The sequence below is a fragment of the Globicephala melas genome, chromosome 12 (assembly GCF_963455315.2).
Source record: "Globicephala melas chromosome 12, mGloMel1.2, whole genome shotgun sequence".
In the NCBI taxonomy this organism is placed as follows: Eukaryota; Metazoa; Chordata; class Mammalia; order Artiodactyla; family Delphinidae; genus Globicephala; species Globicephala melas.
The window spans coordinates 8,473,447-8,491,560 of NC_083325.1; the positions used below are offsets into that span (position 1 = coordinate 8,473,447).

Sequence of the window (18,114 nt, forward strand, 5' to 3'; positions counted from 1 at the left end):
TGTGGAATAGCCTCGAAACTATTCGTAGCAGATACCTTGAGAGTTGAGGTTTTGGGGAGATACCATACAGTTTTGTAAAATTACAACTTTTTTGCAATGAGTGTGTATTGATTTTTATCAGAAAAAAAGCCTTAAAATTTAAAAACTACAAAATGAAAAATCCTCCTTATGCACTTGAAAAATAGTATTCAGCCTATAGACAGAGATGAGCTGCGTGAAGATTCAAGACCCTCTTGCTGCATTCGTTTCTCTGATCACTCAGATGTAATAACGCTGGGTTTGGAGTCACAGGACCAGTGTTCAGGGTCTGGATTCTGCCACTTGAGCAGGTCGTTTTCTCTTTCAGCCTCAGTTTGTTCATGTCTAAAAGGAGAACAGTGCCATTGAGCCTTGTGAGCTCAGCACTGCTGCAGGGAGATGCAGTGAGATTGTGCGCGGAGAGACGCTGTAAACTGAAAATGTGGCCCAGGGGTCAGCAGTGTTCTGATCTCGGAGGACTCCTCTCCTGAACTGCAGTGTTTGTATATGTGTCTATATAGAATTTCAATATTTGAAAGAAAATCTATTCTGAACAGAAGAATTAGTTTACAGAATTCACTGCATTGCCTTTAGGCAATCTGAAATTATTACTCACCACATTTGGTTCTACGTTTGATTAGGAGTTTTCACCTAAGTGTCTGGTAGCTTGGGGCTCATTTAACACTAGTCCCAAGTGCCTGTTCTGCGGCTTTGACCGTGATCTACGTGTGGGATGGTTCCTAATCTAGATCTCTAGCCTCTTCCCGAGTCTGTTATTTCTAACTGCCTACTTGATAACATTATTTGAAGTATTTCATGGGCAACTCTTAATCTGTCCATAACTAAATTAGTCTGGTTTCCCCAAACTGCTTCTCTTCCAGGTTTCCCATCTGTTTATTAAAGGCTCTTTACATCATAGTGTTAGTAGGTCTGGGCTGTAGTCATTCTGCTCTCAGCTCATTGAATAGACCTTGGATGTTCTCAGTTCTGTTTGTGTTATTCCTCAGCCCGAAACATTGCCTCTTCCTTTGTCTTTCTTATTCCTCCTTCGGGCCCCAGCTCATCCCTTTTATGAAACTCTCCCCACTCTCCCACTTGAAATTCATCTAGAGTAAATAGGCCAAAGTAATGTATCTTTTGCAAATATTTTCAGCTTTTATAAAAGTATGAATTACCTCAGGTCCACTTTAACATGTGAGGAGAAAATTAAGAATGAAAAAACTGGACAAGAATACACATAGACAGTAAAGGAGGTCATAGTCTCTTCATTCTTGTTTGAGTTTCTGTTCTTTGTTTTTTTTTTTTTTTTTCTTTGAAGGGAGAACCATAAGATTACCCTCAGGGAGGAGAGGAGAGAGACAGAAAAGTAATTATTTGCTGTGTGTTCTTCGCTCCTCTCTGATGACTTTTCCTTTAGGGGTCCACTGGTCTTCTATGATGAGACATTTACAGAACATTCAAGGTTTTCAACAGTTGGCTGTTGATGCATTATTTAAAGTTCACTGACTGTATTCTGGAATTGCAGGAGGAATGGAGAGGAATGAATTCCACCTGCTCTGAAGGATCCATGAGATAATCCAAGTGTGGTGTTCACATTTGAAGATTGTATCATTCTTGTGTTTACTTTTACTTAGAATATAACGATTATTTTTGTATCCTAATGATCCTTGGTTGTCTGTATGCCTCCTTATTTTTTATGTTATATATTTGATTATTAATTTATAATGTTTCTTCTTATTTTATATAATTGTTTCTATTATTTCTGTCATGATCATTTCTGATAGAATGTTTTCCTACAGTGTTCTCTGAATTTTACCAAAAATTGTTTTTTCTGTCCCATTCTGATATCTGGAGAATTCCCCATTTTATGAAGCTTGGTGGGAAGGAGTGTCTTCCTCCCACTGTGGAAACTAAACATGCCAGATAATTGCTCACCCAGTTTCCAGGCATGTCACCTGGGCTCAGCCATGTGGGTGTTCCTTTCCTGGACTTTGAGTGGAGCTTCATCGTTTTCAGATGACACAGAAAACCCCCTCTAAAACAGACAAATTGTTAGAAATAATAGGGAAGTTTATCAAGGTGGCTGGATACAGGATCAGTTTATATTTCTGTACGCCAGCAGAAATATATTTTCTAAGGAAGCAGGGGTTGTGGACAGTCCATTCTGGTGGTAGTGGTGGTGGTGTCATCTCCAGGGGCCACAGGGGCAGTGTCCAGAGCATCGAGGACTGATGGTGAGGGCTTTGCAGGCTGTGGCATTAGGAGCATTCTCTGATTTTTGGCTGTGGTCCGGGGTTATTTCTGCCACCTTCCTAGCCTGCTTCCTCAGCCCAACTGGAGGTTCTATAAGTTCTAACCAATCATTTTCCAGTAAATTGCTTTTCTGACTCTTCTGCGTGAATCAGTTTCTGTCCGTTGCAACTGAGATCCTGACCGAAACAGGTTGTATCTTCAAAAATACCTGAATTGCTAGATAACTGCCACGGGCAATCAACATGGAGGCATAGGGGTAGATGGCTAAATACTATTCGAAGTGAAAGAAAGAGACGAAGTGAGTTTTTGAAGTGGTTTCAGTCAGAATTTTGCCTAAACCGTAACACCTAGATTATGTTGATGGAGCTTCCCTGGTGGCGCAGTGGTTGAGAGTCCGCCTGCCGATGCAGGGGACACGGGTTCGTGCCCCGGTCCGGGAAGATCCCTCATGCCGCGGAGCGGCTGGGCCCGTGAGCCATGGCTGCTGAGCGTGCGCGTCCGGAGCCTGTGTTCCACAGCGGGAGAGGCCACAACAGCGAGAGGCCCGTGTACCGCAAAAAAAAATTATCTTCTGCCTCTTTATATTTGCTTGGGTATAGAAACCGTCAGTTACATTTCGTTTCCTTTCTTTCTTTCTTTTCCCCCCCTTTTTTTCCCCAGAGGATGGGGGAATGGTATAGTGCTATTGCTGAAGCTAGCCAGATGACCTTCCATCTTTCTTATTTTTTGCTGTAAGAAATCCATATTTTGCTTGGTTGCCCAAAAGATTCTTTTTTTATCTTTAAAGCCTAGTAATTTTGGTATACTATGTCTTGATTTTAACCATTGTAGATCATTTTTCCCTGGCACAGGATATGTTCTTTAGGTATGGAGTCAAGTCTTCTTTAAGTTCAAGAAAGGACTTTTGAATGGTATTTTTTATTATGAAACTTTTAAGACATACAACAAAATCGAAAGAAATTTACAGTAAATACCTGTTTACATCCTACCTAGATTCTACCAATGTTTTAGTACTTTCATTTATCGCATCTCTATCCATCATTAATCCATTTTATTTTCTATTGTAAAATGTCTTCAAAACTCTGCCCGTTTAAAAAAATTGTGTGGTGGTGGTATTGAGTTTTTCAGAGTTCTTTGTGTATACTGGATACCATTCTTTGTCAAATACGTGATTTGTGAATATTTTCTCCCAATCTGTGGAAGTCTATTCATGTTTTTGCCTTGTCTTGGCGAGCAGAAGTTTTTAATGTTGATGAAGTCTAATTTGTCAATATTGCCTTTTATGACTCTTGCTCTCCATGACCTGAGAAACCCTTGCTTACCCCCAAATCATAAAGATTTTCTTCTCTGAAAGCTTCATGTTTTAACTTGTGCATTAGGTCTGTGATCTATCTCAAGTTAATTTTTGGTCATGTTAAAGTTCACTGTTTTTTATATAGATGTCATTTTCTCCCATAACGAGTTATCGAAACACTTTCCTTTCCCCATTGGATTGCTTTGGTGCTTTTGTTGAAAATCCAGTGACCCTATAAGTGTGGGTCTTTGTTCTGTTCCATTAATCTGTGCATTGATCCTTATGCAAATTCCTCAGTATCTTGATTACTGTAGCTTTGAAGTACTGAAGACGGGTAGGATTAAGTCCTCCAACTTTGTTCTTTTCAAGATTGCTTTAGATATTTTAGATCTTTTGCATTTCCATGTATATTTTAAAATTATTACAATCATTTCTGCTCTCTGGAATTGCTTCACCACAGCAACTGCTTCAATGGGGTGTTTTTCTTTTCAATTACTGAGGAAATATTTGGTCACAATTTCTCACCTATTTTGTTGCTGTCAAGTGTAGCTTTTGTTGTTTTTGTTCATAGGTTTTGTTGAAGCTCTCCTTTTTTTCTTATGTTTTTCTGTAGTTGCTGTGTTGGTTCCTTTTTTATGAATCATCATTGAAGGAGGGACAGAGTAGTGTTCCAGACTAACTGTGTGTGTGTGTTATGTGTTTTGTTTATTTTCCTTGATCAGACCATGTCTTTGTAGCTGCTACAGAGTCGGGCTGCTTCCTGCAACTATAACTACTCTGCACGGTTCTGCACATGACCTCGGGTTATTGGAACCAAACTGGATTCCTTTTGAGTTTGAGAATTTTGGTTATTAATTTTGGTCTTACTGAAAATGGAGTTTGCAGTTTTGTAACTGTTTCTCATTGGTGATTGTGTGTAATGTCAGTGCTGTGTTCCTGGGTGAACTCTGTATGAGTGGTTTAGTCTTTTCTGGTTAGACCCTTTAGTGGTGCTTTCAGCCAGGGGTTAGTTACCTGAATGCTTTGGAACTTTTTTCCACCCCAAAGCCCCTGAGAAGTACAGTAGCCTCAGAAACAGTCGCCCTCTCTGTACTTATGTTTTCTCAATCTCTCATACTTACCTTTTTGTCATCTTTCTTAATAGAGGCAAAAGAACAGATTTCATTCTAAGTATTCTTTTACTCGTTGAACTAAAGTGAGGAAGGTACTGAAGGATTTTAGAAATCTTTAAAAAATCCATTAGACGGTGGCTCGTGCCCTTAACTTGTAGTCTGGCATTACACGGGAATATTTTTTTCTGTACCCTTGTCTTTCCTTTTGAAAAAAATATTTATTAGCTATATATGCACATGGCTGAGAGTCCAATAGTTCCTCAAGGTTAATTTGCTAGACAGCAGTCTCCTGTCTTCATTCTTCCTACCCCTACCGCCATTTTCCTTTCTTTCTCTTCCCCACTCGCTCCCCCAGTGAGATCTTTTAGGTCTTTCAGCTCCAGCTGGCTGGCCGTCAGGTAAAGTAGAAAAACTTCTGGTGATACTATTCAGTTGATTATCATTTTTTTTTGGATCTTGTCAAAGAACCAACTTCTAGGGCTTCCCTGGTGGCGCAGTGGTTGAGAGTCCGCCTGCCGATGCAGGGGACACGGGTTCGTGCCCCGGTCCGGGAAGATCCTACATGCCGCGGAGTGGCTGGGCCGGTGAGCCATGGCCGCTGAGTCTGCGCGTCTGGAGCCTGTGCTTCACAACGGGAGAGGCCACGGCAGTGAGAGGCCCGCGTACCACGAAAAAAGAAAAAAGAAAAAGAAAAAAAAGAACCAACTTCTAGTTTTATTAACTTTATCATTTCTCTATTTTTCATTATTTAATTTTTTTTATTGAACTGTAGTTGAATTACAATGTGTTAACTACTGCTGTACAGCAAAGTGACTCAGTTATATATATATACATTTTTTCATATGTTTTTCCATTATGGTTTATCTGAGAATATTAAATATAGTTTCCTGTGCTATATGGTAGGACTTTGTTTATCATTCCTCTATTTTTCTATGTCATTCATTTCCACTCTTTACTATTTCCTTCCTTTTGCTTACTCTTAGTTTGGTTTACTTTTCTTTTTCTATATTTTTAAGGTGAACACTCGGATTATTGGTTAGAGAGTTTCTTTTCCTAATAGAGGCAGTTTAGAGCTCTAACTCTCCCTTCTGAGTACCAGTTTAGCTGCTTCCCATACATTTTGATATGTCAAGTTTTAATTTTCATTCAGATCAAAATACTTTCTAAATCCCCTTGTAATTACTTCTTTTACTCATGGTTTATTTAGAAATGTGTTGTTTAATTTTTATCTATTTGTGTATTTCCCAAACTTCCTTCTCTTGTTTGATTTCTAATTCAGCTCCACTGTAGTCAGAGAATAAACTTTGCATGATTTCAGACCTTTTAAATTTATAAATACTTATTTATGGACTTGTGTATGGTCTACCCTGATGAGGTTCCGTGTGGTTTAAAAAGAATGGATTCTGCTGTTGTCGAAAGGAGTGTTTTATAGATGCCTGTTGGGTCAAGTTGGTTGATAGTGTTGTGCAAGTCTTCTGCAGACTTGCTGATGATCTGTCTAGTTATTAGTTGTTTCTATTCTTGATTTTAAATCACAGATTACTGTCTTCGTGCTTCAGTAGTAGTTTTGGCCTGTAATTTTTTTAGAAGGTAGATTTTAAGATGTTTACTTATGCATTGGTTATAAATCACAGAAATGCCAGTCAGGAAGAAAGTGTATATATATATATACACACACATATACACACATATATACGTATATGTATATATAATATCTTATAAAACTTGCTTGTAATTCAACAAATATTTACTGACGCAGCGGTGTTAGCCATATCATCTAATAAAAGCCTCTACCCCATGAAGCTTACATTGTAGAGAAGGACAGATAAAAAACAAATGTATGACGTGTTAGATGGTAGAGAACGCTGTGGAGAATAAATCAGAGTACATAAGAAGGGGAGTACAGGGTTGCCAAGGGAGGGTTTATCAGAGTGGTCAGGACACTTGGGCAAAGACCTGAAGGGTGCAAGAGTTGCACAGTCCAAGCAGACGAACAGCACGTGCCAAGGCCCTCACGTGAGAGCATTGCTGGGCACATTTTGTGAAACAGCAAGGAGACGCCTGTGTGGCTGGAGCAGAAGAGGTGAGGGGCTTAGCAGCAGGAGGTCGGCAGAGGAGGAGCAGGTGGGCCAGATCACTGAGCACACTACAGGCCATCATGAGAACTTTGCTTTTACCCTCAGTCAGGAAACTGTGGCCAAGTTTTTTTGCAAAGGGCCACATGACAAATATTTTAGGCTTTGCAGGCCACACAGTCTCTGCTGCAACTGTTCAACTCTGCTGTAGTAGCCCCGAAAACACCAGAAACACCATGTAGATGAAAGGATGGGGTTGTGTTCCAATAAAATCTTACTTTATGAAAACAGGGAGTGGGTCTGTCTTGTGAACTGCTAATCTGGAAAGCCATTTGAGGGTTTCAAGTAGAGAAGACACTTGACTTAATGTTTTTTTTTCTTTGAAGGCACTTTAAAAAACTTTATTTTGAAATAACCTAGATTTACAGAAAAGTTGCAGAAGTAATGCAGAGTATTCCCTTCACTGCTCTAATGTTAACAACTTATGTAGCCAAATAATCAAGACCAGGGAATGAACATTGATATAATACTATTAGCCAAACTGTAGACATTATTCACATTCCACGTTTTTCCACCTAAGGCCGTCTGTTCCAGTGTACAATCCAAAATATCACACCACATTTAGTTGTTCTGATTCCTTAATTTCCTCCTTTTTTAAAAAATATTTATTTATTTACTTTTGGCTGTGTTGGGTCTTCGTTGCTGCGCACGGGCTTTCTCTGGTTGTGGTGAGCGGGGGCTACTCTTTGTTGCGGTGCGTGGGCTTCTCATTGCGGTGGCTTCTCTTGTTGCGGAGCACAGGCTCTAGGCGCGCGGACTTCAGTAGTTGCGGCACGCGGGCTCAGTAGTTGTAGCTCATTGTTGTAGCTCGTGGGCTCTAGAGCGCAGGCTCAGTAGTTGTGGCGCACAGGCTTAGTTCCTCCGCGGCATGTGGGATCTTCCCAGACCAGGGCTCAAACCCGTGTCCCCTGCATTGGCAGGCGGATTCTTAACCGTTGTGCCACCCGGGAAGTCCAATTTCCTCCTATCTTTGGCAGCTCCTCAGTCTCTTCTTGTGTTTCATGAACTCGGAGACTTTTCATGAGTACTAGTCAGTTATTTTGTAGAATGTCTCAATTTAGGTCTGTCTGATGTTTTCTCATGATTAGATTGCAGTTATGCATTTTTGGTATAACTCATCTTTTAAAAGGATCACAGTGGCTGCTTTGGAAAGGGCAGAAGCGAGGAGGCTACTTAGAAAACTTGTAATAATCCAGGCTAGGCTTGGAGGTGGTGAGAAGTCATCAAACTAGGAACATATTTTGAACTGAATGGGTTCTGATCACAAAAGTTTGAGAACTGTTGCTGTAGCATCAGCTGACTGTTAGGAGAAGGAAAGGAAGAAAGGCTATGAGAGATATATTGAAAATGAAGAAGTAGGTTTCTTTTTTTCACTTGTGTGTCCTTTTCACTTCCGCTTTCTTACTTTTATCTTTGAACAGCTTGACTATTTTAGAAACTACAAGCTAACTGTGGTATTTGTTAGCCTTAGTTGGTACATCTGCACTGAATTTAAAGAACTTAAACCAAGCACTAGGTGTATAGGAATAGCTTTTCCTTGGACTCCTAGGGAAACAAAATTTATTATGAGCTGCCAGCTCCATTCTGGTACAGGCCTGTCATTTTAGTCCTTTGGATTTGTCGCTTGTACACATTCTCTTTCTGGAATTCTCATTGGTTCTTTATTATATAAAAATGACCTCTCGGGCTTCCCTGGTGGCGCAGTGGTTGAGAGTCCGCCTGCTGTTGCAGGGGACATGGGTTCGTGCTCCGGTCTGGGAAGATCCCACATGCCGCGGAGCGGCTGGGCCCGTGAGCCATGGCCGCTGAGCCTGTGCATCCGAGGCTGTGCTCCGCAACGGGAGAGGCCACAACAGTAAGAGGCCCGTGTACCACAAAAAAAAAAAAAAAAAAAAAAAATGACGTCTGCTTCTAGCCATGATGGAGTTAATGACTGGACTTACCTTCGTGCTATAAGCAATTAAAAAGCTAGACAAAATATACCATCTAGTTGTTCTCAGACAGTGGACAGCAGGCTGTGCAGGATGTGATTCCCTGAGAGAGAGAAATGAGCACCACGATTGTCCCAACTTTCTGCCTGGAGATATTTCCAGATCACGTTGCAGGAAGGGGAATCCCGAAGAGAGCAGCTGGAAATTGCGGAACAGAGTTTCAGAACAGAGACGCTGAACAGAAAATGATGGTGCCTTTGAGTCTTTGTTGGGTGGGGACCCACATACACAGGGTGAAGCTCCACAGGTTTGGAAAAAGGATGATCAGGGAGCTGTAACCTGACCATATCCCTTTGCTCATGTAGGATGAGGTTGACCAGCCAGAACGGTAAGCCCCTGGTGATAACCCAGGGCGTTCAGTAGAGACGCCAAAGGAAGTGGTCATCCTTGAAGTGGTCATTCTCAACCCACCCCAGCAAAGCTTAGAGACCTTTAAGGATCAACTGACCCACAAATAACTGTCTGCTGGGATAAAGCTCAGCGGTTTCTAAAAGAAGAAAGCAAAATCAAGACACTCAGCGGTGTCCATTTGTAATGTCCAGTATCAAATAAAAAATTGTTATTGTTAACCAGTATGCCAAGGAGCCCCCAAAAAAGTGACCCATAACTAGAAGAAAATTTAGCCCCTAGGAACAAGGATAGGGAAGACTTGGAACAGAGTTATCAACCGAGTGATATAAAGCCATCAGAGTTTATTTAGAAGATAACCAGCAAAGGTGGTGGATATCATCCTTATTATTATTATTATTGTTTGCGGTACACAGACCTCTCACTGTTGTGGCCTCTCCCGTTGCGGAGTACAGGCTCCGGACGCGCAGGCTCAGCGACCATGGCTCACGGTCCCAGCCGCTCCGCGGCATGTGGGATCTTCCCGGACAGGGGCACAAACCCATGTCCCCTGCATTGGCAGGCGGACTCTCAACCACTGCGCCACCAGGGTAGCCCCATCCTTATTTTTATGGCCTATTTCCAGTGACCACTTGGTGGCCTGTTTGGTTAATTCAACCTTCCTGTCTCACCAGGACTTGTATTTTCCAGTACAGCAGTGCAAGCCCAGCTTTCCTGCTCAGCATTGCATTGAGCAGCACCCCCCAGTCTGTACATGTGTATAATAATAGCATATTATACCCCCTAAAATATATACAAAATAGAAAATTCTACGCTATGATCTATTCCAGTGGATTATCTTGCACATACCCTAAGGGCAGAGGCAAAGCCCTAATTAACATATCAATTAATTTACAATATTCCTTTTAGTATTTTCTGTTTATTTTTGTCGATTTGAATAGCAATATGTATCAGGTTTGGGCTCAGATGTCAAATCTTCAGACTTTCTTTGACTATCCTGTTTAAATAGGTTGCTTCCTTTTCTCTATTATTGCATACTAGTTATATAGCACTTAATAAATATTCAGTTATAAATACATATATATATATATAATTTTGGTTTTCTTTATGGACTGCATCTTCCACAAATTTTAAATTTCACAAGGCAGAGATCTTGTCTATTTTATTTGCTAATCTAAACTCAGAGCTTGATGATATGGATATGATACGGATATAAATATCCCCAATTACGGTGTAGACACCAAGTAAATATTTGTGGAATGAAATGATTGGAAAGAAGATAGTAAATTTACATATAAAGGACATTTTTAAAAATCAGTTTTTACCTTCAAGTTATTTAAAATTCAGTCCTCTTAATTTTATGTTCTTTTTTGATCTAGTGCTTAAAATTTCTTCCTTTTTCATCTGGGTAACTGTCTTACAACTGGTAACTGTTTAAAGTTTCTGACATTTGTAACATTTGTTTATCTTTCATAGGAGGTTGCCTCTAACTTTCTGTTTTATTCTTTGGGCCGTTAGAAATAAATTTCTATGATTTATTTCTAAAAATATCTTTTCACTCAGATTTCTATTTCACATATTTGTTCTTTGCAGTATTACTGAACACAACAGCTATAGCATATTCAAAAGTGATGTGTTATTTTATATATTGATTTTAATTGAAAGTTTCCCTGAAATCATATGACTTTGTTACAGTTTCCTGACTGCCGTGACATTTGGCAAAGAATTATTTCTTTTCCAGTTGGACTTTATAAATTATTGATTTAGAGTAAAGATTGGAATTTATTACTGTCATGTCATCTAATTTATATACTACTGGTAAAATTGATTCTTAAGCCAAGTGTATATGTTGAATTGTTACGTGTGTATGACTCTATGCTGATGAATTGGTGTCAGTATTAGTGACTTACTTGAACCTGCTTTTATGCTTCTTAAACTTTTCCTTATACATCCCTAAGAGAAGCTGCTTGACCCATAGTTCTGTATGCACAATCTGAAATACTTTTTTTTTTTTACATTTAACTTTTTTCTATCTCTTAGTTTTTGTTTTCGATTATTTATTTATTTATTTTTTGGAATTCACATAACATACAACTCACCTATTTAAAGCCAGAGTTCTGTAGGCATCATCTTAATCAATTTCTGAAAGATTTTCATCACCTCAAAGAGAAATTTCTGAACCCCTTAGCCATTACCCATTAATACTGCTCTCCCTCCAGCCCTAGACAACCACTAATCTACTTTCTGTCTCTATAGGTATTTTTAAAATACTGGACATTTTATATAAGTGCAGTTATAAAATGTGTGGTCCTTTGTGACTGGCTTCTTTCACTTAGCACAGTGTTTTCAAGGTTCATCCATGTTGACGTATGTATTAATAAATCCTTTAGTTTTAATTTAAAAATTTTAATTTTACTTAACCATGAAGAAGACGCTTTCTCTGGGGGTTGGGGGGAATACTCTTTCTTCTTTTGCTATGTGTGTCTACTCTTTTTCCCACCTGTCCCAATCATTATCACTCACATACCCTAAGAATATACATATCTCATTTGTAGATTCACAGATATGTTCTCAGAATTGGAGGACAGTATTACCTTTTTTTTTAACATCGTTATTGGAGTATAACTGCTTTACAATGGTGTGTTAGTTTCTGCTGTATAACGAAGTGAATCAGTTATACATATACATATATCCCCATATCTCTTCCCTCTGGCATCTCCCTCCCTCCCACCCTCCCTATCCCACCCCTCTAGGTGGTCACAAAGCACCGAGCTGATCTCCCTGTGCTATGCAGCTGCTTCCCACTAGCTATCTGTTTTACATTTGGTAGTGTATATATGACCATGCCACTCTCTCACTTCGTCCCAGCTTACACTTCCCCCTCCCCATGTCCTCAAGTCCATTCTCTATGTCTGTGTCTTTATTCCTATCCTGCCCCTAGGTTCTTCAGAACTTTTTTTTTTTTAGATTCCATATATATGTGTTAGCATACGGTATTTGTTTTTCTCTTTCTGACATACTTCACTCTGTATGACAGACTCTAGGTCCATCCACCTCACTACAAATAACTCAATTTCATTTCTTTTTATTGCTGAGTTATATTCCATTGTATATATGTGTATATCTTCTTTATCCATTCATCTGTCAGTGTACACTTAAGTTGCTTCCATGTCCTGGCTATTGTAAATAGAGCTGCAGTGAACATTGTGGTACATGACTCTTTTTGAATTATGGTTTTCTCAGGGTATATGCCCAGGACTGGGATTGCTGGCTCATATGGTAGCTCTATTTGTAGTTTTTTAAGGAACCTCCATACTGTTCTCCACAGTGGCTGTATCAATTTACATTCCCATCAATAGTGCAAGAGCTTCCCTTTTCTCCACACCCTCTCTGACATTGATTGTTTGTAGATTTTTTGATGATGGCCATTCTGACTGCTGTGAGGTGATACCTCATTGCAGTTTTGATTTGCATTTCTCTAATGATTAGTGATGTTGAGCATCCTTTCATGTGTTTGTTGGCAATCTGTATATCTTCTTTGGAGAATTGTCTGTTTAGGTCTTCTGCCCATTTTTGGATTGGGTTGTTTGTTTTTATATTGAGCTGCATGAGCTGCTTGTATATTTTGGAGATTAATCCTTTGTCAGTTGCTTCATTTGCAAATATTTTCTCCTGAGGGTTGTCTTTTCGTCTTGTTTATGGTTTCCTTTGCTGTGCAAAAGCTTTTAAGTTTCATTAGGTCCCATTTTTTAAATTTTTGTGGTGCTGGGAAAACTGGACAGCTACACGTAAAAGAATGAAATTAGAACACTCCCTAACACCATACACAAAGATAAACTCAAAATGGATTAAAGACCTAAGTGTAAGGCCAGACACTATCAAACTCTTAGAGGAAAACATAGGCAGAACACTCTAGGACATAAATCATAGCAAGATCCTTTTTGACCCACCTCCTAGAGAAATGGGAGTAAAAACAAAAATAGTGCCTTTTAAAAAGTCTCCACAGACCTTTAAAAAAGATTTCAGGAAAAAGCGTTCTTTTAATTTAAAGCAGTGAAGCCCCCAACATCTCAGAGACTTCCTGTCTTATGGCCAACATTTAAGAGTTGGAGAGAGGCAAGTAGAGGCCTGAATGGGGACGAAGACTGGCCTAGCTGTGTGTTTCCAGGCCAGTTACATGTTTACTTTCTTCAGAGGAGCCCCACAACCACTCCCTTGGCTGATAGCAGGTAGGATCGCTTCTGGTATATAATGGTGACACCAGTTACCGTCGCTTAAGTGAATCCTTTGCTAGTTGCGTCAGTTAACATGCAACATAAGGATTATGTGTAGTTTTAGATATGGATCACTTTGCATTTCATAAATTTTATTATACATTACATAATAGATCTATGTTCACATAATTCTTCTTGGCCGCCCTCTTGGATAGCTTACTGGACAGGGAGCTGGACTTGTTCATCTGTATTCTGGTTTCCTTGGCTAGGCAAATCACTGGCTCTCAATAAATGCTTATCAAATTGAATTTCAGGTATTACTAAACTCATTAAAGGTTATATAAACCAGACTTGATTATGTTCTCTAAAATCATAGCCTGATGAATGGTAGGATGTGTGTGGGTTTACGTAGGGGAAGGACGGAGGGTTTTGAGCTGTGTGCTAGTTGTGTTTCCATAGTTCTTTAAGAGTTTGAAGGATATGGTCTTAATAAGTTGTCTCACTCCTACATCTTTAACAATTAAAATAGGAATTACTTTCAATTAACAGAAATTAAAGTTAAAATACTTTTCCAAAAAGCCTCCTCTAAAACAACTTTTTATAATTCAGTAGTTTTGTAATTTCCAGTGTTAAAATAAACCAAAAAGGTAAAGCTTATCTTCCTCAAGTATTAAGTGTTTTCGCAGTCTTTATAACATAGATTGTACTAGAGATATCGTTGATTCTTTCTAACAGTTGAGCATTTTAAGTTGTCACTGTAGTTAAAATTGGTCGGGAGTATTGGCTCTCTACTTGTATATATAATTTAGAAGTTCACAGGTTTGATAAACGTTTTTTTCTGACTGATTAAAGTACTCTTGACTTGGGTTCTCATTATCAGCTTAATAATAAAATAATAACAATAATACAGAATAACACTGCTTTTTATTACATAGCTTTATCATGTAATGTCATAGTGTCTGAGGTATTATTTCCTCCCAAACCTCCCCCCCCCCGCTTTTTCTTTAAATAGGATAGGAAACTGAGGCTCAGAGAGTGACTTTCTTTAGATTGTACAGGCCAGAAGCTAGAGAGGCAAATCTGGAACCTTGGTTTTATGATTCCAAGTGGAAAAATCTTTCCCTATAGCGTTCTGCATCTGTTATTTATTCACGACTTACAGTTTGGATGTTGCAGAAGAAGTAGAAATAGTTTCTGTGCTCACTTTTTTCTACTGAATTGAACATAGACAATTGAAAACAACAAAAACTTAAGAATCTGCTTATTGTATTGGTTAGTACTCAGCGATATATAGCAGTGCAATACAGTAGAATACGGAAGTGCAGATCCCGTAAGTTGTCTGAAAATTTCATGTTTTCAGTGAATGTTTTAATCATTTATTTAATTTTGAGTTCAGAATTAAAAGTTAAATAAAATATAAAGGTAAAAATATAAAAACATGAATGTTGGTATAATTGTTTTTTTCTCTCCCAGACAGATATTGATTATGTAAATGGTGTTGTAGCCAACCTGGAGAAAGAGTAAGTTCTTCTTAATTATGGAAATGAAAATATTCTATTTACTATTATCTCTTGGCTTTTTGCTAAAAGAAAACACCTTCTTTTACAGTTCATTTTTTTCTGTGGAGTTCGGTGTTCACTGGACCACCTATCATTGGTCTTTTATAGTATCATAAAGTATGTGTATATATATCAAGTTATCTGATGGGATACATTGGTGTATTTCATTTTGGAAAAGACTTGAATGTCATATATATGTAACACTACCAAACAACAATTTTTAATCTTGAAGACAGTGAATAGAGAGTCATATGAGATCACTTAAATCTTTCACCCTCTGTTTAGCAAGAAAAGAAATTTCTGCTGTCAGGATAGCTAGTCAGGTAGCAGTTTCAAACCTCAGTGCTAAACTATGTCTAAAAATCTGCAAAGGTTTATTAACAGTTTATTGTGAGTGGGGCGCATAACAGATAACAGATGGACAGCTTAGTAAGCTGCAGATACCATTAGTTTTTATAATATTGCCTTTGTAGTTTTAAGAGCAGTATCATGAAATTAGTCCTGATATGGGTTTCTTCATTGAAATGTATCTCTTGTTGCCCCCAAAAGACATATCTTTTACTTTAAAAGGAAAGACAAAAGAGAAGCAAAGGTCCTTGTTTAAGATAATGTGCCTCTACCTTTGTCTATCAATATGCTAAAACCAGAGATTTTTTTAAATGTATTTTTATGTTATACATATAAGTTGATCGTTAAGATATAAAATCCCACAGAACTTAAATAACTCAGCCAACCTTTCTCATGATAGATTTTCTAAAGAAATCAGTTCTGGCTTGGTGGAAATAATATCACCTCCTGAAAGCTATTATCCTGACTTGACAAACTTAAAGGAGACATTTGGAGATTCTAAAGAAAGAATAAGGTAAGCCTGTGCACCCTTGTGAGTATAATAGGTAATAAATGTCATCCTTGTTTATCGAAGCTTAACTCATTTTAGGGTTGAGCTGATTAGTTGAGAGCTAATGACTTTTTGATTATTTTATTGGAAATTCTGTGGAGTTTCTGATGAGAGGTTGAATTTGGTAAACCTAATGAATTTTATGACCGTGCTGTTCTGTGTTGTTATAACTTTTCTTAAGAGTATATTCAGTATAACTCAAAACTTAGTCCAGATAGAAATCTCATGTATGTATGTAACATAAATGAAAACAGATCCAATAAAAGTGATAAAAACAATAATACTCTTGTGCAGAATTGTATTGCAATAAAATCATTAGTCAGTTGAATTTATTTATCTCTGAATCTCTAAAATTGAAAGGAAAACTTTCCTTGTGGTGTTGTTAAAGACAAAGTAAGCTAAGAGATATTGGCATTATTTTGGGATTGCCTATAACCAGAAAAAGGGACAAAAGCACTGTGTTGGGAAGAGATTTATTGTATTTCTTGAGTTGTTAATTTGTCACAAAAACAGATTTGTCCCTATAATTGGTTAATTATCTCTCAATAAATATAATGTTATTTTAAAAATTTAGGATCGAATTTGTTTGAAAAAAACTCTGGATAGACTCAATAAATTCATATCAGCTTGTAAGATATTTTCTGGAGAAGTTTACTTAGTGGTTCAAAGCTTTTATTTTATTGTGTGCTTTTTTTTTAAAAACTGGCTTTTAGAAAAACCACTTCTCTTTTTCACATTGGTCAGTGTGTTTCTGTAGCCTGCCAAGAATTCACCAAAAGGACCTAATATTGTAAATTTTAATATGATGTTTTGGGTTTTTAAAGCATTTTTACCTGTATGTAAAGCACTAGTTCCTAGAGACATTAAGATATTACTGGAAAAGGGGGCTGTGGTCAAGAAAATTTGGAAAATATTGGATTAAAAACTTTTTTTCAACAAATGTATTTACTGCTTAATGTTTAAATGCCTCTAATATTACTAATACGTCTCTAGAAGAGGAATATGTGTTCTTCCCAAACTTACTTGACATTAGACTCCTTTTTTCCTCAGGACACCTTGAGGATTAGTGTTTTTGAGAATATATTTCGATAAAGACTTCATTAGAGAAGAGTGAATTCTCATTCACTCTCTCCTAAGTGGATATATCCTGTATGTGAGATATCCATCCATCTATTTATCTATCTACCTATCTTTCTAATACATAACTATACATTGGGTATATATATAATATCGTGTATACAATATGTGATGTATATATTGCATATGTATATATTATAAAATATTTTATATATTATAAAATAGTATACATCTAACCTTATTTTGCTAACTTTGAGTCTGATTCCTAACTTATTTTTATTTTTTTTTGGCTGCGTTGGGTCTTCGTTGCTGCGCACAGACTTTCTGTAGTTGTGGCGAGCGGGGGCTACTCTTCATTGCGGTGCGCGATCTTCTCATTGCACTGGCTTCTCTTGTTGCGGAGCACGGGCTCTAGGCGTGTGGGCCTCAGTAGTTATGGCACGCAGGCTCAGTAGTTGTGGCTCTCGGGCTCTAGAGCGCAGGCTCAGTAGTTGTGGCACACAGGCTTAGTTGCTCAGCTGCATATGGGATCTTCCCGGGCCAGGGATAAAATCCGTGTCCCCTGCATTCGCAGGTGGATTCTTAACCACTGTGCCACCAGGGAAGTCCCTAACTTTTTTTGAAAATTTTTATTTCAGATGGAGAACAAAGCAAAACCTCGATTATTGTTTTCTAATGATGTATGCTCAGGAAAAGGGTACATATTACATCCAGGTAAGTGTGTGTTTGGTTTTTTTTCACACTTTTAAAGGAAAAGTAATATGAAGGGTATATTTTCATTAAAACGAAGTTTTGAAAGCATAAACCCTCTAAAATATATAAGATCATAACAGTATGCCAGAGCAGAAGGGTTGATCACATCACTGAGAACATGGGCTCTGCAGTTCCACTCGCTGGTTTAGCTCATAATTATTTTGGTGGTCTTATGGTAAATAGTTGTTTTGTGCACTTCAATACATTTTCATTTGTACTGAAGATAATAAAGTTGACATTTAGTTCTAATGGTGCAACTTTTAGCAGCATGGCTAAAACAGTAAGTCCATCATGATAAGGGTTTTAAGTTAGCCAGGTAGGCAACAACTTAAATAATTCTAGGAAGCTCTTATTTCTTTCAAACCTTTAAGCTTAAATTTCACCACTGGAATTTCACTTCTTTAACCAAACGTCTTTATCCCTTGTTCACAATGCAAATACCCCTGAGAGGTATATGGCACA

The 18,114-nt window shown here is 38.1% G+C and overlaps 1 protein-coding gene across 3 annotated transcripts in view; it reads left to right on the forward strand.

Moving 5' to 3' along the window:
- MGAT4A (alpha-1,3-mannosyl-glycoprotein 4-beta-N-acetylglucosaminyltransferase A) overlaps positions 1–18,114 on the forward strand; it is a 107,468-nt gene that overhangs the window by 64,981 nt on the left and 24,373 nt on the right. For all 3 annotated transcript variants that reach the window (XM_030838878.2, XM_030838879.2, XM_060309954.2), the window contains 3 exons: positions 14,839–14,885; positions 15,673–15,786; positions 17,538–17,613. In XM_030838878.2, coding sequence (XP_030694738.1) covers positions 14,839–14,885; positions 15,673–15,786; positions 17,538–17,613 — 237 coding nt within the window. The remainder of the gene's footprint in view (positions 1–14,838; positions 14,886–15,672; positions 15,787–17,537; positions 17,614–18,114) is intronic.